This window comes from Moschus berezovskii, chromosome 1, assembly GCF_049115385.1.
Source record: "Moschus berezovskii isolate FMDL1 chromosome 1, NW_MosBer_1.0, whole genome shotgun sequence".
Taxonomy (NCBI): Eukaryota; Metazoa; Chordata; class Mammalia; order Artiodactyla; family Moschidae; genus Moschus; species Moschus berezovskii.
In genome coordinates, this window is record NC_142460.1 from 85,631,095 (window position 1) to 85,652,432 (window position 21,338).

The window sequence follows — 21,338 nt, forward strand, 5'->3', positions numbered from 1 at the left end:
CAATGTGATCTGTTTTGGCCAATGGGATGTCAGCAGACACGCTAGGATGAGAAGTTTTAAATGGGCCTGTACATTCAGGCTTGTTCTTTTGCCACTCTGTCAGTGTCATGTGACCATGTCCAGAGAAGGTTGCCAGAGCATGAGACTCATGGAACTGAGCTTACTTGTCCTAGCTGCCTAAACAGACAGCCATCAATTTCAAACATGTGACTGAACCCAGCTAAGATAAGACTGGGAGAGCCTCTTAACCTCTAGCTGATCCCAACATGTGCACAATAAATACACAGAGTGGTATGAATGCTACCACAGCTCTGTGGATGTTTGTTACAGTATCATATGTCAATAAATAACTGATACAGGGTAGCATCAAAGGCTTAGAGCATGGAGAGTTTTGTGAAATACAAAAATGATTCATTAAAGAATTTTAAAGAGGGTTAGTAAATATATTTAGACATAAAATTTGTTTGAATCACATGCTTATTTCATTGTTTTACAAGGGTATGGACAGCCTCTAAAAATAAGCTTCTTTACATATCTAAAAAGAAATGAAAAGGTTTGCTAGTCATTCTGATGATGGTAATCCTCTTCAGTCTATCCAAAATATTAATTAATATATCCATAATTAGCCTTTTAAGTTAGATATGGTTAATCTTCTAAATGATTCAATCAGATATTGTTGGTAAACAGAATAACTAAATAATTTGTTTTCAATTCAAACAGGTGAAATGTTAAACTAGAAATACAGAAACAATTGATGTAAAATATATACCTTATAAGGAATCTGAATCATGAAAACTGAAGTTTATAACAAAGAAAATTCATTCTGTATGAACTAAGTTGATAAGTGCTTTAAATAATTGTTTAAGAATTACAATTAGAACCTTACAGAGTACAACCAATAGAAAGACTCTTCCTGCCACAAAGTCAGACTTGGCCGCACAGTCTCTGAGTATGCCTTTATTTTATACAGTCACGACGCATATAAATTCATGCTTATGCTATAGCATTATAAATGGTATAAAGCAATGATTCTCAAATTTGAGCCAGCATCAGAATCATCTGGAGGACTTGTGTTAAAAGACAAATCGCTGGGCCATCCTTTCTAGAGTTTCTGTTTCAGTTTGGGGTTGATTCTGAGAATTTCTATTTCTAACAAATTTCTAGGAGGTAGTGATGCTCTTGTTCTGGAAGCCACATTTTGAGAACTACTGAATTTAAAGTAATGGCTAAGACAATGGCTCTGGAATCAAAAAGACCTGGGTCTTTCTCATTAACTGTCTAACCATAGAAAAATTTTTTAACTGCTTAATCTGTCTTTACCTATGTCAAAAATTGCTAATTGTCTGCCAATAGCTACTGTTCTCCTATTCGTCCATAGCAACAGAAATTTTAGTTGAGACACAGCTCCCCTGCTAAAGATTCAGTTTTCCAGACTCCCTTACAATGTATTCTACTAGGGAAAAGTGGAGCAAAAAGATAACAGAAGCCTGGGTCCTGACATCATGGAGCTACTACAACCATCCAACATAACCTCAATACACACTGTACAGGAGAGAGGAGTAAATTTCTAACTTTTTCAAGCCTCTAGTATGCTGGATCTGTTACAGCAGATTAAATATACTACTTCCTGGGTGACTGTAATGATTTCATGAGGTGATGTTTATAAGCACTACCTAGCCCAACACTTAACACATAATAAGAGTTGAATAAATGATAGCTATCTGTTAACATCTAATGAAGAAGGTTTTAGCCAAAAGTATACGAATTAAAAAACTATGCAAGATATTTAGTTTAATAAGCTAATATCTACAATAAAACACCACAATTCAACCATCAGAATGGCTAAAATTTTTCAAATGGAAAACATCAAATGCTGACAAAACTGTGTAGCTGTCAGACTCTTACAGTATTGGTGAAAGGATAAAATGACACCACTTCTTTGGGAAAAAGTCTGACAGACTCTTATTAAACTAAACATACTCCTACCTTGTGGCCTAGCAATGCCACTCCTACATATTCTCCCAAGAGAATGTAAAGGCAGCTTTACAAAAAAAGACTTGTATAAGAATGTGTATAAATTTTTTTTTTTAAAGAGTAGTCAAAAACTAGAAACAACCCTGATGTCCAACAAAAGGAAAATAAACGGTGGTATATTCATGCAATGAACTATTACTGATAATATGTAATCACAGACAAATCTCAAAAACAACATGCTGAGTCAAAGATGGCTTGAAAGTGTACATATTGTACAATTCCATTTATACGACATTCTAGAACTGGCAATCTAATCTATGGCGGGGGAAAAAAATCATCAAAACAGTGGTTGCCTCTGGGATGCAGAGGGTGGGGTTTGACTGGAAAGGGACATGAAGCAATCTCTGGAGTAATGATGATATTCCATACTGGGATGAGGTTTTGATTTACACAGGTATATGCATTTATCAAAACTCAGCAAATGTACACAAGATTTGTGAATTTTACTGTATATGAATTTTATATGGCAAATAAAGCTAATGAAAATCGTCTCCGTTGGTACTGCTCAGCAACAATCTTAGTTTATATCTATTGCCCTAACTGTATTCCAGTTTAGAAAATAAACTATATGGTCACCCTACCCACTGATTTTTTCCATTTGCCTAAACTTCAGATTTGCATTGAAGAATTTCATTTCCCTCCCTTTTATACCATCATCTGGCATGGCCCAAATAATTTCTTAAGACTTACTAATAAAATAGTAAAACTGGAGTACTCACGGGTAGCCAAGAAAAAGGAGATTGAGGACCGAATGGCTTCGGAAGAGATTGACGAGGGTCCAACAAAGTACCCATCCACACAAAGTAAGTAGCACCAAGCGAGCTGATATCAGAACCATGTAGTGAATCATTGATGATGCACCCGCCTTAGTGGCCTATAAGTTTGGAAGCACCAAAAATAAAGTTTATAAATGAACTTACTCAAAAGCAATGTGACTCCAGTAAAGACTTAGTAAATTTAGAGGAAGATAAACTGGGGGCGGGGGGAGGAATGAAGAAAAACTGCCCATCCTGCCTTATTTTCCTCTTTCTTGAAGATTCAGATCACTCCAGGCAGTTAGCTGTTTCCTCCTTGCATTCTTATAGTGCCTCACACAGACCTCCACACAAGTGCTTATGAAATTGTCTAATTTATTTACTTTGGGGCTTCTCAAAGTATGTTCCATTAACCACATTCGTCAGAATCACTGGGGCTGCTCACTACACATGCAAATTCCTACTTGCTTTCCTCATCAGTTATAGGGAACAAACTCACAAGTTAAGGAATCTATATTTTAGCAAGCCACTAAGTGATTTTTATATACATAAAAATAGTGAGCCAATAGTTTGACTCCAGACTAGATAGCAATGGCCTCAACAGCAGCAACAGTGCTTCTATTTTCCTTTGAATCTTCCCCCTAATATGCTTGCTGAATTATGTTTAATAAATTATGGAAACTTCAAAAAATAATGAGATCTTCTTTGACAAATTCCTATATAAATAGAAGTGTTTTTTGTTTTTTTTTTACTTTAGCAAACATGAAAATAATGCATGGTCCTTACTTCTAGTTCTTCATATCACAGCTGTTCAAATACTCTTCTTTAATCCTGAATCTTTAAAACTGATTAAATATAGTAAGAAACCACAGTCGTCTAAACACGAGGCTCTGCAATGTCATTTTCTTACAAACTGAACCAGGAAGGAGAGAATGAGTGAAATGCAGGGGAAAATGACAGATTCTTATAAGCTCTGCAACAGCAATGTCAGAACTCAGAAAAACAATTCTCTGGAGTCAATAGCACATGGAAAAGGAGTTTTCCAGGTACCTCCTATGTATCCATTTCTTAGTTCATCCAACACGCTATCAATACACAGCATAAATAATATATACACAATATATGCAGTTTGTGTAGTTACTTATAAAAGCATAGAAGCAGTTAATTAATACTACTGCCTGAGCGGACATGACTGAGCAACTGAACTGAACTTCAAAACTGTGGAGTAGGAGTAGGCACAAGCTGTTCTCAGTAATAGCATGGCAAATAGTTGCATATTATTCCTGATACATACATGCCAGTGTACCTCATGTGTCAAAGTCAAGAGAAGACATTTAAGCCACTGAAATTACTTCAGTGCCTCCGCTCTCAAATGTTTAGGGTTAGTTAACAACAATAAAAAAGGCTGTTTCTGCCTAGTGTAACCACTGCAGCAGAACCTGAATGTATTTATCATTTCTGCCATATTCCAGAGGTCAAGCTCTTAACCACAAAGCTAGTGGAGGTGATGGAATTCCAGTGGAGCGATTTCAAATCCTAAAAGATGATGCTAAACATGTTTAAGTGCTGCACTCAATACGTCAACATATTTGGAAAACTTAGCAGTGGCCACAGGACTGGAAAAGGGCAGTTATTATTCCAATCCCAAAGAAGGGCAATGCCAAAGAATGTCCAAAGTACTGTACAACTGTGTTCGTTTCACATGCTAGCTAGGTAACGCTCAAAATCCTTCAAGCTAGACTTCAACAGTACATGAACTGAGAAATTCCAGATGTACAAGCTGGTTTTAGAAAAGGCAGAGGAACCAGAGATCAAATTGCCAACATCCATTGGATCATAGAAAAAGCAAGGGAATTCCAGAAAAACATCTACTTTTGCTTCATTAATTACTCTAAAGACTTTAAGCATGTGGATCATAACAAACTGTGGAAAATTCTTTAGAGGTGGGAATACCAGACAATCTTAACTGTCTCCTGAGAAACCTGTATGCATATCAAGAAGCAACAGTCAGAATCAGACATGGAACAACAGACTGGTTCAAAATTGAGAAAGGAGCTTGTCAAGGCTGTATAGCCACCCTGCTTATCTAACTTTTATGCAGAGTACATCATACAAAATTCCAGGCTGGATGAAGCACAAGCTGGAATCAAGATTGCTGGGAGAAAGATCAACAACCTCAGATATGCAAATAACACCACTCTAATGGCAGAAAGTGAAGAGGAACTAAAGAACCTCCGGATGAGGGTGAAAGAAGAGTGAAGAGGCTGGCTTAAAACTCAACATTCAAAAAACCAAGATCATGGCATCTGGTCCCATTACTTCAGCGCAAATAGATAGGGAAAAAGAGGAAGCATTGACCAATTTAATTTTGGTCAATCAAAATCACTGCAGAAGGTAACTTCACCCATGAAATTTTTTTTTCCTTGGAAGGAAAGCTATGACCAATCTAGATAGCATATTAAAAAGCAGATATCACTTTGCTAATAAAGGTTCACATAGTCAAAGCTATGGTTTTTCCAGTGGTCAATGCACGGATGTAAGAGTTGGACCATAAAAAAGGCTGAGCGCCAAAGAATTGATGCTTTCAAACTGTGGTGCTGGAGAAGACTCGAGTGTCCTGTGGACTGCAAGGAGAACAAACCAGTCAATCCTAAAGGAAATCAACCCTGAAAATTCATTGGAAGGACTGATGCAGAAACTAAACCGCCAGTACTTTGGCCAACTTATGCAAAGAGCCTACTCACTGGAAAAGACTCTGATGCTAGGAAAGACCAAAGGCAAGAGGAGAAGCGGGCAACAGAGGACGAGACGGTTGGGTGGCACCACCGCCACAGTGGACATGTGCTTTAGCAGCTCCAGGGGACAGTGAAGGACAGGGAAGCCCGGAGTGCTGCAGTCCATGAGGTCGCAAAGAGCTGGACACGAGTTAGTGAATGAACAACAATAAACTCTCTAAAGACATGCAAAAGCTGTTAAAACTATTCTTAAGTAAAAGAAACAATCGAGTTTTTCGAGTTATAGCCCTTGTAGCTCCAAAGTAGAAACATCTGTTTATGAAGGGCTTACACACTACCTAGAAGTGTTTACATACTAATCTGATGTACACAAGCACCATTTCTAAGTAACTGAAAAGATGAAACAAAATCAATCCTTGCCTCTTTTAACAGATGTAAACATAAAATCCCACTGAGTTCCTCTAAAGAAAGAAGAGACTTTCTCAAACATCCAAAAGCAAGAACCTAATTTCATGACCTAAAGACAGACCTTGGGATTAAAAAATCATAGACAGCCTTTCCCACAGTGAAAAACCTGCACTCTTACTATCAATGTTTTAAACTTAACTTCAAATAGCTTTCAGACTATGACTTAATTATCTGCAATTATTCTGCGCTCACAGAAATAACGTTCCTGAAAATCAAAGCCTGCAGACACAGACTTCCCATGTATGTTTTAGAAGAAAAGAGTTGACCCTAAATTAGCTGTGATTATAGCAATGATTTATTCAAAATATCACAGTTAAAAACAAATTAAAATTATTAGTCATTTTAGCTAAGTTAAAATTTTTTGGTTTTGTATTCATTTACAGGGCACAAGATAGATTTTTAAAAAACACATTTACCTTCTTCACTGGGGTTTACAAATATGAAAAAATTATTTTAACAATGGCCATTTCATAAAAAGATCGTATTAATGTTAACATGGTCTTTTTAATTAATTAGGTTCTAATCTTCAAGATTAGTCCTATGCAAATGTGGATGTTGTCTTTCAAAAATTCTAAGTTTAAATAAACTCAAACGTCTCTTGCTAGCAACTCCACAAATGGTATATAAATAATTCCAAGTGAATGTAACTTGAATCACTGTTTTAGAAGCAACTTTCCTTAGTAACAATTACCTAAAATCCATCCTATTTTTACTATAACTATCAAAATTAGAAAGATTATACTGAAGGACTCAGAAGCTAGAATAAACTCCTACTGCTACTGCTACTGCTAAGTCACTTTAGTCGTGTCCGACTCTGTGTGACCCCATAGACGGCAGCCCATCAGGCTCCCCCGTCCCTGGGATTCTCCAGGCAAGAACACTGGAGTGGGTTGCCATTTCCTTCTCCAATGTGTGAAAGTGAAAAGGGAAAGTGAAGTCGCTCAGTCATGTCTGACTCATAGTGACCCCATGGACTGCAGCCCACCAGGCTCCTCCGTCCATGGGATTTTCTAGGCAAGAGTACTGGAGTGGCTTGCCATTGCCTTCTCTGAACAACGGTACAAATTCATCAAAATTTAAACAGTACACTTAAGACTGGAAAGTTGCATTTGCATGTAAATTATATCTCAGTAAATCTGACAAAATAAAACCCCAAACCTTAATGTACCATGAACCTAAAGAATCACTTCCATAGAGTACCTGCCATGCACACACAAATATTAATTATGACCCAACCTAATACTACAAAGAGGGACTTCCTTGGTGGTCCAGTGGTCAAGAATCCACCTTGCAGTGCAAGGGACCCAGGTTCGATCCCTAGTTAGGGAACAAAGATCCCACGTGTGGAGAGGCAACTAAGCCCTCACATCACAACTATTGAGCCCGTGCTCTGCGATGGAAGATCCTGCTTCATACAAGGATCTTGCATGCTGCAACTAAGATCCAGTGCAGCCAAATAAATAATTATTTAAAAAAAAAATATTACAATGAATGCATTAAGCAAACAGTGACTCTCTAATAAAACACACAGAGAGAGAAGTTTAATGAATATTAAGTACAAAAATTAGGTTAGACACTATTAATACAGAGCAGAAAATAGGTTTCCTAATGGCAACCCACTCCAGTATTCTTGCCTGGAGAATCCCATGGACGGAGGAGCCTGGCGGGCCACAGTCCACAGGGTCGCAAAGAGTCAGACACAACTGAGCGACTTCACTTTCCCTTTCACCCCCAACCCTAACTACCCCTTGTGCTGTGTGTTGTGTCCAGTCACTTCACTCAGTGTCCAACTCTTTGCAGCCCCTACTGGACAAATAAAATTTCTAACAGTTGAATTAGTATATCACACTTGAACTTTGAATATATTATGAGAAAACCTTTTTTAAAAAACTAGCAGAGTTCATGTGAGAGTAAAGAAATTATTTATAACAGCATTTAAATTATACTTTGACACTTCACATTTTCAACCTGAACATATCCTAGTGACTAGCTCTAGCTACAAGTGATAGAACACAGTGAATGAGCTGTTACCTCTGAGATGAGGGCCCATACAAGTCTCCTTGCAAGCATCACTGTGATGAATGCTGCCAGGTGGTAATCAATGAGATGAAAATTCTGTAAGAGAAACAAATAACTACATGAGAAAGAAATATGGATATCCAGCTGTAACTACTGCATGAAGAAGCTTGGCCCCTCAAAAGGTCTTCTTATATCACCTTACATTTTACAGACCACAGGAATTTGGGAGGCCTTAAAGAGACTACCTACCTTCTTCTTTCATGACAAATTGCTTTAACTTTTAAAATACTATTTTAAACTATCTAGAATGCAATCTTCTCTGTTCTTGAAAGTTTACTGTATTAAAAGGAAAAGACTACAGTTTTGGGTTAATAAGCACCAACCTGCAGAATGACAAGAATAATTTATCTAAACTGTCATACTTAATAATGAGTGTCAGATTTAAATTTCCAGTCTCCAAGAGCTACTAGCTGGTCTCTCTTTAAGAAAAATTAAATTAATCTAACTGGGCATCTATTAACCTAAACTCCCTAACTCACTGATACATCAACACATTCAGTCTTTTCCCTTAACTTGACTTAGAAACATGTCTTCTGTTGATCTCTTCTTCCTATAAAATGACAGCATTACCTAGATGCTGTGTATGGTTCCTTCTAGGTCTAAGTCTGTATATTTAACTGTAGTAATAAAATAAAAAGTCACTAGCGGCAAAAAAAATAGGATATATTTTAATTTTGATGATCAAAAGGTCTCTAAGTTTCTATAGTTCTCCTTTGAGAATTTCTCAGCTCATTCAATAAATATGATCTGGGCACCCAGTTTGCTTAAGAGGGGAGGGCAATAACAATAAACAAGCTAACAAGCAAAAGCATTTTAAACGGTTATGCTGTTGGTAAGAAAAAAAACAATAATGACTGGGAAGGGAAGTGAAGAACCAATTTAAACTGGTGATTAGGAAGGATATCTCTAAGAAGGCAGCATTTGGCTGAAGGCGGCATTTAGGCTGACAGCTGAATGACAAAAACGCACCAGCCAAGAGATCAGGTGCTGAGCACTCCAGGCAAGGAAAAAGTAATCACATAGCTCTAAGGCAGGAAAATATATGCCTGGTTATGTCTCAAAATCAGCAAGAAGGCTGAAATGAGGTAATGAGTTTACTTTATTTTTTTCCCTAAGGGGGAGTTATAGGAGTGTTTTAGGCAAAAGGTGCCATGATTGTATTTTAAAATTCTCACGCTGATTGCTGTGTGGAAAATATATTGTATTGGGGAAAGATCAGTTAAGAAGCTATTGCTTTAAATTCAGGTGAGAAAACATGATCACTCAAACAGGGTCAGCAGCAATTGGGAGTTGCCAGATCTGGGATACATTTTAAAGGTAAAGCAGTCAGAATGCCAAGAGAATGAATGGCTTACAGCTTCTCAGACTATTTCCTATTCTCTATGTCTAAGTCTTTAGAAAGAAAGAAAGAAAGTGAAGTAGCTCAGTTGTGTCCAATTCTTTGTGACCCCATGGATTGTAGCCTACTGGGCTCCTCCATCCATGGGATTTTCCAGGCAAGAGTACTGGAGTGGGTTGCCATTTCCTTCTCTAGAGGATCTTCCCGACCCAGGGATCGAACCCAAGTCTCCCGCATTGTAGGCAGATGCTTTACCATCTGAGTCACCAGGGAAGTGTTTCAATTCAGTTCAGTTCAGTTCAGTCGCTCAGTTGTGTCCAACTTTTTGCGACCCCATGAATCACAGCACTCCAGGCCTCCCTGTCCATCACCAACTCCCGGAGTTCACTCAAACTCATGTCCATCGAGTCGGTGATGCCATCCAGCCATCTCATTCTCTGTCGTCCCTGTCTCCTCCCGCCCCCAATCCCTCCCAGCATCAGAGTCTTTTCCAGTGAGTCAACTCGTTGCATGAGGCGGCCGAAGTATTGGAGTTTCAGTTTTAGCATCAGTCCTTCCAATGAACACCCAGGATTGATCCTAACAATTATTTATCCCCTCTTGAGGCTCCTCCATGCTTATCCTACTCCTTTAAAATAATGCAAGCAAATTCACTACATCCCCTAGCTAATGTATGGGGGTCTTATTTATATGTATCACCAGTCCATCTAAGACATTATTTATATAAAAAAAATTTAAGTGCCTAAGGTATTTCATTGTTAAACACATTTATATTCTAAATCATTGAAAAATAGTAATTTACATTTGGTTAACCTTTACAAACCAGAATATTTGATTAATCAGAGCACTCCACTCTTGAATATTCTGAATAACTTCCTATACTACTACCAGCTTATGTTTTTCTTAGGGTTAAGACTCACTCAGATAATTGTTTGATAGTTAGAATGATGTTTTACATATTCAGGTGCCCACATTTTATTTCTGATAATTACTAAGATCTTGAAAAGGAAAAAGGAAATCCTAACATATAAATCGGACAAGCGTCTGAGTCAGGCATGCCTAATGGAAGAAAGCTTAAAAGAGACAAATCACTAGCTGAAATGTAAATCCCATGGCGAGCATCCCAGTCAAGATGTTATGGGCTAGGCTTGAATTCCTTCAGTGGCATGAAGGAATCAGATCTCTGGCAGCCCATTCATCTTTAACAGTTCACTGACGCAGGCCCTCAGATTCCTGAGCTAAAATCTTATTTGCTATTACACATATGCTACTTATAGTTCCACAATTACATTTTAAGCTTTGTGTGATCAAGGATCATATGTGACAGATAAGTTAGTCAGTTCACAAGACACTCTCCTTTAAGTGTGCCTTCCTCTACCGTTGAGAATGGAAAGCTAAAAACTACATGTCCAAACCTCCCGGTAACTGAACTTTAGATTTAATACCTGCCAGCCACAAGGCACCACATAAACTGAGTGGCGTGGGGACAGGGCGGGGAAAGGCACCCACTCTGGCGGTTTGAGCCACAGCAAAGGAGGTGCAATTCTAGAGTCAGCAGCTTCCCAATTTAACAGGAGCACTGGTTCCCTCCACTTCAAGGCAACGTTGCTAACGGACTTTTACAAGAACTCTTGTCAGAAATTGACTGGCAAGTTGTCAGAAGTTGACTGGGAAGAGTTATGTGATTAACCTGAAAATTCAGTGAGAAGTTTCCATAGGATGTCAAAGTGGAAACAGTATAATGAACTAACCAACGGTACTCATGGAGTAAAGAATAAATACCGGGAGTAGAGCACAGCAGATAGGTCTGGATTTGAGTGCTCACTTGATCACATGTGATTTTAAGCCAGTTTCATAATCTCTAGGTCTCATATTTCTCACTTATAAAATGGCAATCACAGAGTAATACCTACCTGTTCTTAGAACGAATAAATGAGATAATACTTGCAAACAGCATAGTAAATATATTAGTAAGTATTTACCAATGTCACTGTTCTGATATAGGTATTTAGATTATACAACTACATAGTGGAAGAACCCTTGCTGCTGCTGCTGCTAAGTCACTTCAGTCGTGTCCGACTCTGTGTGACCCCATAGACAGAAGCCCACCAGGCTCCCCTGTCCCTGGGATTCTCCAGGCAAGAACACTGGAGTGGGTTGCCATTTTCTTCTCCAGTGTGTGAAAGTGAAAAGGGAAAGTGAAGTCGCTCAGTCGTGTCCGACCCTTAGCGACCCCACGGACTGCAGCCTACCAGGCTCCTCCATCCATGGGATTTTCTAGGCAAGAGTACTGGAGTGGTTTGCCATTGCCTTCTCCGAGTGGAAGAACCCTTAAGATCATCTAATCCAACCTTCTCATTCTGTAACACCATGGCCAAAGAAGGATGAATGAAGTATGGTTCCTATACTCAAACTCATAATCCAGGTAGAAAAAAAATACCTATTTTTAAAAAAGCATATTATTTGGCACTAAATCATTATAATTCTTAAAATAAAGAAACTAAATTTTTCTTCACCCGGTATTAAGCAGAGAGATGATCAATATGGAAAGAAAATTCTTAACAGTTAATTTTAGGAGCAACCAAGTGATACAAATATTTAAAATAAAATTGTTTATTCCCTTCTCATACAGTATTGAATATTTTGGTCCAGATTTCCTATGTTCACCAGACCAGGGAGATTTTCTAATCCTTCAGAAGTCTCAGACACATATAAGCTACCAGAACAATAATCTTCTTTCTCCTAGAGCACATCTCTATCATCCATCCAAATCTCCCATTGCCAACCACTTACCTACCAGGTCACCTGACTACCCTGAACTGGAATATTACCCCAGTGTTCCTAAAAACTGGAAAGGGAGCAGAAGAAACCGACAATATATTCTGATGTACTTCAGCAGAGATAGCTAGTTCTTGCCTCTATTTTATTTTTGTAACGGAACACAATTTTATCCACAGTTAACGATGAACCCCGCTAAGGGGCTTTACTGTCCAGCTTCTCTTACAGTTGGGAGTAGATACATGTCAAAATGATATGAACCTGGTCTAAATGAAAACACTTTCCTTTATGTTTCTCCTATGTTCTTTTCTCTTTCTGGTAATCAGGGACAGATCACATCCACCTTGGATGTAGAGAAAGCTAAATATCACAACCGTTTTGTGATACTGTTATAATAAATTACTTACATGTTTTCCACATTTTCTTTATATTTTTACTGTCGCTGGTTATGGACCAAAATCAGACATTTAACAGTTTTATATTACATTCTGAAAGTAATCTGCGCTCTAATATAAAAACATTTTATTCCAAGAAAAATAATTTCTACATGAAAGTTTTCCACCTAGTTTCTTGGCTAAGTAACATGAAGAACTTAGAGGCCTATTAAGACTTACCAATGAAGTACAAGAGGCAGGATGATTATAAGGATACCACCACACTGTTTTATAGATGTTGATGTACTGAATGAACAGAGCAACCAGCAAATAGATGAAAAAGAGAAATTCAAAGAGCAGGCTTCCATCCACAGGCAAATCAGGAATTTGGCAATGACGAACAGGACCTGGGGTGATTAAGGCTGTGATAGGTGGGACCGGAAGGCCAATAGCACTACCATTCCTGAAAAGAGAAAACTACAGTTAAATGGTGATATCTTTCAGTGTCAAAGAGCACAAAGAAGTCCTGCTTCCTTAGTCACCTACACTTTAACTGTTGGCCTTCCTCAAGACTCTACCCTGGGACCTTTCGCTCTTCTCTTTTCCCTCTACAACACTCTCTCAGTCATGTAATACATGGTCATGGCTTCCACTATCTCCTATATGCTGAAAACTAAAATTTCTCTCCATAAAGCTTACTGCTTCATTGTAGATCCACGTCATCAAGCTGTCTACTGGACATCTCTGTGTTTCTCTTCCTAAAGTCCTGATCATAGTCCATGGCCCACCCAGTTAGCTGCCCAAATCAGAAACCTGGGAGTCATATTAGGACTCTTCTTCTCTGAATTACTCTCTAAATCATATATACTCCACTTCAGAAATCTTTTTCCAAATTGCACTCTCCTCTCTAAACCTATAGCCTTAGTTCAAGGAGTTGCCATTTTTAACCTGAACTACTGTAGTAATCCCTCTAAATTCAAGTCTATTTTCACCAAATCCTCCAACCTGCCTTTAAACATCTTTCTAAAGTGAAACTCTGATAGTATACTCTCTTGCGTAAAACTCTTCAATGCTCTTTACTGCTAGTAGCATAACACCCAAAAATGTTTATTCTTATGAAGCTCTCTGCTTAACAGACTAGTCTCATCTCTTCTCACTCCTCCACACGCACCCTAAACACTACCCACGCTATTTGCTATCTGTGAATATATATATACATGCTTTGTACACAGTATTCCTTTTACCAGCAATGTCCTCTAAAACCACCTTCCTTAACCCTTCACATATACGTTTATAGAGAAAATTCGAGACTTTTAAAATAATCAAACAAAACCTCTAAAAGATTACTGACTCAATCAAAATCAATTCATCTCTCCTCCGTGCCATTATTACACCTAAACAATGCCTTTATTGCACTTTTCAATTGTTCAATTTTCAAAAAATTGTTATATAATTTTTTCATACTGTTATGTAACTTTTTGTATAAATCTTTTTGTCTATCATCATAATCTTAAGGATAGAGACAATACTTCTCCTAGTTCACTGCAATTAGATACCTTTAGGTTGAGAAGACAGACCAACAGTCATGAAAAAGAGGAAGATCTCTCAAAACACAGACTAAAATGTAGAAATTTTAATCCCTATCTTATTCTTTCTTTTACGCTCTCTTATAGGTCACAACTAGCTGGACTATCTAAAATGATAAGATAAGGCTAAATAATAAAATTTCCCATTATTTGTATGCCTGTGAACAGTAAGAGATCTAAGGGTCTATGCTGTTAATAGAACAAGGAAAAGAGGCTTCATTTGGTTATTTCCAAAGAAGATTCTAAAGAGGGAATAACATTAGTGTTACCATTCTACTCTAAAATTTCCAAACATAGAATTCCAGCATTAGTATATGACACTGACAGCACTTAAAGTGACTCATGGGAATACAAACTCTGCTCATTCTGAACCTTTCTGAATAGTTAAGAATACCATTGCAGAAACTAGAAGGGAAGAGATCTATAAGGGAAGAACAGGGATGGGTTAGGTTTGGAAAAAATTTTTAAAGTTTCTTTCCCTCAATCTCAGAGTACATTGCAATAGAGCAAGCTTATCAAGGAGTGAGTTGTGATCTACCAGTAGGTCTCACAACTTCATCTGCTCAATCATAAATTAGTCATTAATACACCAATGCCCTCTATCTGTTCTGGGAGCTGGGCCACAGCAGTACGCAACTCCAGAAAGTGTTATACATAAAGAACAGGACATGAAAGATTCTCTCTGGAGTTGTTCAAGTTGGTGGACTTGAATGGAGAGAAATAATGTCAGCAACCATTCTATTGCCTCACTCCATTTAATCACAAAATATGGGAAAAAAAATTCTGAGGAGTCTCTACTTTAGAACACGCTAAATATTCTCTAGAACAAATAAAACTTCCTATTCCTCTTCAGTCAAAAGTATATGCTAAACTATTTGTTATGATTTAAGGGTTAAAATGGTTTTCATAGAATTTTCCTAAACAAAGCAGACTAATGTGCTTCTGCCGTTAACAAAGTTACTAACACTCTGGACTTCAAGAAAAATATTCAAAACAAAGTACAAAAGATCTGTATCTGTGAAACTACCATATGATCCAGCAATCCCACCCCAGGACATATATCCAGAGAAAACCATAATCCAAAAAGATACAAGCATCCCAATGTTCAGTGCAGCACCATTTAAAACAGCCAAGACATGGAAGCAATTAAACGTCCATCGACAGAAGAATGGATAAAGAAGATGTAGTAGATAAATACCATGGGATATTACTCAGCTACAAGAAAAGAAAATGAATAATGTTATTTGCAACAACATGAACAGACCCAGAGGTTATCATACTCATTAAGTCAGACAGAGAAAGACAAGTATTGTATGATAGAGAGCTTATATGTGGAATTTTTAAAAAGCTATAAATGAACTTATTTACAAAACAGAAATAAAACCACAGATGTAGAAAACAAACTTATGGTTATCAGGGGGAAGTGGAGGGGAGGGATGAATTGAGAAATTAGGATTGACATATACACACTACTATTTATAAAAGAAATAACTAATAAGGACCTACTGTACACTACTGTAAACTCTACTCAATACTCTATAACGATCTATATGGTTATGGAGTGGATATATGTGTGTATATATAACTGATTCACTTTGCTGTATAGCAAAAATTAACACAACATTGTAAATCAACTACTGTCCAATAAAATTTTTTTTTTAAAAAAGGATTCACTCAATCCTTCTCCCCTCTATTTGGAGAAGTGCCACTCACCTGAATGCCCCTTAAAATTTGGTCCCCAGTTCCCTTATCACATTTATCATTTAACACTGAAATATTCTCTCCCCTGTTTGGCAGTAAGCCACTTGTTATCAGAAATCAAGATGTTAGGGAACCATTGACCGAAACCACCCAGCTTGGCATAATAATAACTGCTTGCATGAGTTGTCTCATAACAGGAAATCCCAATAAGGAAAATGATGCTGCTGCTGAAAACTAACTGGAAGAATTTGGGAAGCGCCAAAAGGAGGAAGGAGATGCCAGCCCATAATATGTCCTCTGACCTCCCAGAAACCTTCATGCTAGAATTCATTTTGGCTGAAAGATGGAGTGTGCCACCAGGAAGTACCCTGAGTCACACCAAATATGGGCAAAGCAAGATGACTGGCCAGAGACAACTTGGAAAGCTAACCCTATTACCGGTAACACCTGAGACTGCAAGCCACGTGGCAGAGCAGTTCTCCGGGCGTTCCTTACCTTGCTGCTCTCCACCTGGGTGCCCCTTCCCAATAAAGTCTTTTGCTTTGTCAGTTAAAAAATTTTTTTCTTAAAGAACTGTATTTGTAATATCCTATACAGCCTTGGCTGCTTTACTTCAAGCCAAAAGACAAAGAGACAAACATCAAATAAAGTGATCCAGAGCATCAGAGGGAAAGAGGAAAGTATTTGCATATACTGAAAATTTGAGAGGGTATATGATCAAAGCATTTTAAAATCAAAAACAAACAAAAAAGAGCTAAAATAAAGACTTAGTCAATACATCTCAGAAAATTAATTACAGAAAAATTTGAAAACTTTAGCGAGAAATCACTTAAGAAAAGTTAAAAGCATTGTTCCTCTGAAAGAATATAAAATAGATTCAAGAAAAGCAAAGTGACACAAAGGTTTGAGATACAATGTGGGAGAGTTCCAGTCCCAGATTTCCCACTAACCAGTTGTGGGTTTTTTTGTTCTTTTTGTTTGTTTTTGGCTATGCCGGGTCTCTGTTGAAGTATGTGTGCTTAGTTGCCCTGGGGTACATGGGATCTCAGTTCCCTGACCAGGGATCGAACCCATGTCCTCTGCTTTGGAAGGCAGATTTTTAACCACTGGACCACGAGGTAAGTCCCCCATTTGTGGTTTTTGAGACAATAACTTTACATCCCTAAGCCTCAGTCTCTTCATCTATAACACAAAGGTTGGAAAAGATTCTCTTTAAAGAAATTTTCTCAATGCTAACACTGAATATTCTCTTTCAAACGGGGCTGCAGTCCCAACAATCATGCCTAAGCTGATGATTTGCTGGAGGACTCAGAGGACCAGGCATGTAGTCCTGTTCACAGCTACAACTTTTAAGAGCTGCTGCTGCTGCTAAGTCACTTCAGTCGTGTCCGACTCTGTGTGACCCCATAGACGGCAGCCCACCAGGCTCCCCCGTCCCTGGGATTCTCCAGGCAAGAACACTGGAGTGGGTTGCCATTTCCTTCTCCAATGTGTGAAAGTGAAAAGTGAAAGTGAAATCGCTCAGTCGTGTCCGACCCATAGCGACCCCATGGACTGCAGCCTACCAGGCTCCTCCATCCATGGGATTTTCCAGGCAAGAGTACTGGAGTGGCTTGCCATTGCCTTCTCCGCTTTTAAGAGCAGAAGGATACAAATCAAAACCAGCAGATGGAAGAGGTAACAACCAAAGTCTGGAGAAAACCAGGTGAAAACTTCCAAGGGTTTCTCAATAGAGTCATATAGGATGCAATTAACTAGTTTAGCAACTAGTTAAGACAACATGTATAAAGTCCCTCTACCAGGGAGGTTCATTACTAAGCAAGGAGCATTTTTACTGGAGGCCAGCCTTACCTCGTAAACACTCTTTAGCTAGCACTACCAAAATTCCAGACTGGAGAGGAAAGCAGGTGTTCACTGTAACAATTTGTAGATAGGACTGGCTAAGAGACTGGCATCCAGGAACTTGACTGGTAAATAGTTTCCTCCACTGACACAAAAGTTTCTCTAAATAAGAAGAGTGGTTTACTGTCCCTAAACTGTGTGCAAACACTATGAATTATGCTGAACTCCGTTTTGTCCTTGTACACAGGAAAGAGTTAACACAGCAGACCTAAGACTAGCCTTTATGGAGCTAGCAAGCAGCAGATTTTAGGTAAGAAAATGGATAAGTCAAGAAAAATTTAAAGGAATAAAAAAGAACTAAAAGGGACACAGAAAGCAGTGATCATTTGAACATGCTCAGATGATATTAACTAAGTATGCAAGAACAAAACAAAACAAAATCACTCTTAGTCCTTCTCAACTAAAAGCTCTCGAGAAAACTCAGAAGTTCACAGTATATTCTCCTTCTTTAGAAGGCAATCATCTAAGCACATAGTTCCAAGAACAAATTCCTGCTCCCCACAGTTAGAAAGCAGGACAGGATGGATTTCAATTTTGATTGTGTCACCAAACTAGCTCTTTGACATTCTCAAGTTTAATTTCACCAAACAGGTCACAAATATCTAACCGGGGCAAATGTTTTCTTTTCAGCTGATCTCTGTTTTGCAGAATCAAATTCATCATCCAAAACTCAACCAATTACTTATTTCTCTCCTCAATACAGACACTCCAGAAATGAGTTCTCCACATTTGGACATTGCTTTTCTTTAGAAACACACCTCCTAAAACTATATTCCAGGCTATTTAACATTGGTTTTATCCACACTTTTTATACCCTTTCCCCATGTCTTATAAAACAACCTATTCCAGGCTGCTTCTTTCCCATCGAGAAACAAACACAATAAATCAGAAAGAAAAAGATAAATATGGTATATAAATGCATTTATATGGACTCTAGAAAGATAGTACCAATGAATTTATTTGCAGGGCAGCAATGAAGAAACAGACATAGAGAACAGACTTATGGACATGGGGAGTTAAGAGCGAGAAAGGAGAGGGTGAGATGTATGGAGAGTTAACATGGAAACTTCCATTACCATCTGTAAAACAGATGGCCAATGGGAATTTGTTGTATGACTCAAGGAACTCAAACAGGGGCTCTGTATCAACCTAGAGGGGTGGGACAGGAAGGGAGTGTGAGAGAGGTTCAAAAGAGAGGGGACATATGTATACCTATGGCTGATTTATGTTGTTATTTGGCAGAAAACAACAAAATTCTGTAAAGCAATTACCCTTCAATTAAAAATAATAAATAAAATCAGGAAAAAAGAAAAAGAAACACAGAACTGTCTTCTTCCAAAATAACCCCTTTAGGTAAAAATGTCACAAAATAATCCCTCAATAACAGTTTCAGTGACTTCAAACCATGAGCAATTGTTATTTTTCACTTTATTCTAATCTGTTGAAAAATAAGTCCTTCTCCCCACCATTCCAATTAATTGCTAAAGAAATATATGTTAAAGGAGGAAAGATGAAATATATGTTAAATGAGAATCAAGGCAATCATAATTAAAACCTTGAAAGCCAAGATAGGCACAGCTATAATTTTCTATGGCAATTTGAAAGCACTGAATCACTAAATAAGTAGTCAGTATATATTAGTAAAATTAAGCCAAGAACTTCAAATATGAAACATCTTTCATCTCAGTCTCTATGTTGAGAGCACCTTTCCTTAAGAGCATTTTCACATATCCTCATTTAAAATTTTTTCATTATTAAAAAAAAAAAGTGTTATTTGTAGAAATTTTGGAAAATTCAGAGTAAAGTTTTTAAAAGTTACTGTAATTTACTACTTCATTTATTTCCAAGCAGAAAGTATTTATGAAACAGAAAGTACTATCATTTTTAAAATGAGGAAATCCACAAGAACAGGAGAGTAAAAGTATTACTCTAGAATAACAAGCACTCTGTCTACATATGGAGAAACAAAATTTGGATTGAAAATTAATGAGAATCATCAGAAACTGGAAAAATCCCTTCAAATTGGAACTTCAGGGAGAGCCCCACTGAAATGACAAGATCAGAACTGACTCTGAAGACTGAGTAGAGCTTGGGGTAGAAGGTCAGAAAGAAAGAGGTAAACAAATAACATCAGGAGAGCCTAAGAAGACAGGAGTAGTACTGACTGCTAGCTGTGAACATTAGAATCCAGGCCAGAGAAAATGCTATTCTGATAAGAAATAGGAAAAAAAATTGTCTTGACCAAACAATCTAGTAAAAACCATCTCTTTCTACTGTGACATGATCGAACCTCCTGATAAACTATTCAAGATAATTTTAAAAATAATTCATTCTAACTTTTGAAAATTAGGAACAGAAATAAATTTCCATTAAGAAAATCAAATTCTTTAATCTCATGCAATATGACACAAATCTTAAGATGTTTAGGCTAGGGCTGATAAGTTTATTCATTTCAACTTTTTGAACAAAGTAATTTTTAAGACCCCTGATAGACTATGACAATTTTAAAATCTCATGTTAAGTAATAGCTTTAATTTGCCCTCCTTGAAAAAGAATCCTAGAAAGTAAACCATCACATTCATCCTGAACTGTAATTCACTTCTACCTTCTTTTAATAGCTTAAAAAAAAGGCGACAACTAGAATTTGGATTATTGGCCCTAAGTATGAATCAGCCTTTTTTTATTTTGTGGGCATCACAACTTTTTACCTCCAAAGTATTCTGAAATACTCAGCTTCCAGTTTCTAGGGTCAGGGTTTCTACTTCAGTGTCAAAAAATAATCCTGATAAGCAAATATCTGAATAGTATGATGACTTCTGTATTAGCCTTACTAATCATCGAATATCACAAATTGTTTGTCTTATTTCTTCTTTACCTGTTCCTCAGGCCTGTTCCATTGCCACAGCCCCCTCCAACCAAAGTCTGTAAAGAAGGTAAAGCTGAACGGCTTAGCTGCTGCCGACTAGGGCCCCTCCTTCCACCGGGCATGTCCGGGAACCAGTCTGCTTCCAGTGCCACCTATAGTTGCAACCCAGGTTAATGGTTGTCAGCCTGTTTCAATGCTGAACAAAGAGAGACATTTAAATATCAGTTTGCTATCTTTAAAGTAGGCAATGTAACAAAACAGCCAGAAAAACTGAGTAAGCAGACTGTGTAAAAGAATGCTCCCAATGTCCATCACTGACTTCATTCTAATGAAAGGACTACTCAAGACTACAGTGGGTCAGAAGCCTAAGTCCTAAGATTTGTTCAGCATTAGGGAAGTCACATTTGTGTCTTTCATCAGTAGACTTGTTCTGCATGAAAGATTTTACCATCAGTTTACAAGAAACACTGAATATATACAGTTCTAACACCGACGTGGTTGTTTCACAGTAAGCCCCTTGAAATACAAGAGAATCAGCACTGTCCAAAATGTTAGATTTTGTTATCAGGGGATCTAGATTCTGAGATCAGCTGTATCATTTATTATCTGACTCTGAGGCATTTAACCTCTGAGTCTGTTTCCTCATCAGAAAAAAAAAGCATTCCTTGTCCTATAGAGGCCGTTATCAGAACTGACAAAGATGGGTTAGGTACATCAGAAG

General features: G+C 37.7%; 1 protein-coding gene across 1 annotated transcript in view; it reads right to left on the reverse strand.

The window, feature by feature from the left end:
* Positions 1 to 21,338, reverse strand: part of TMEM39A (transmembrane protein 39A) — a 30,025-nt gene that overhangs the window by 7,752 nt on the left and 935 nt on the right. The window contains exons 2-5 of the mRNA XM_055432315.2: positions 20,627 to 20,813; positions 12,803 to 13,025; positions 8,024 to 8,107; positions 2,754 to 2,908 (exon numbers count right to left, since the gene is read on the reverse strand). Coding sequence (XP_055288290.1) covers positions 2,754 to 2,908; positions 8,024 to 8,107; positions 12,803 to 13,025; positions 20,627 to 20,739 — 575 coding nt within the window. The 5' untranslated portion in view covers positions 20,740 to 20,813. The remainder of the gene's footprint in view (positions 1 to 2,753; positions 2,909 to 8,023; positions 8,108 to 12,802; positions 13,026 to 20,626; positions 20,814 to 21,338) is intronic.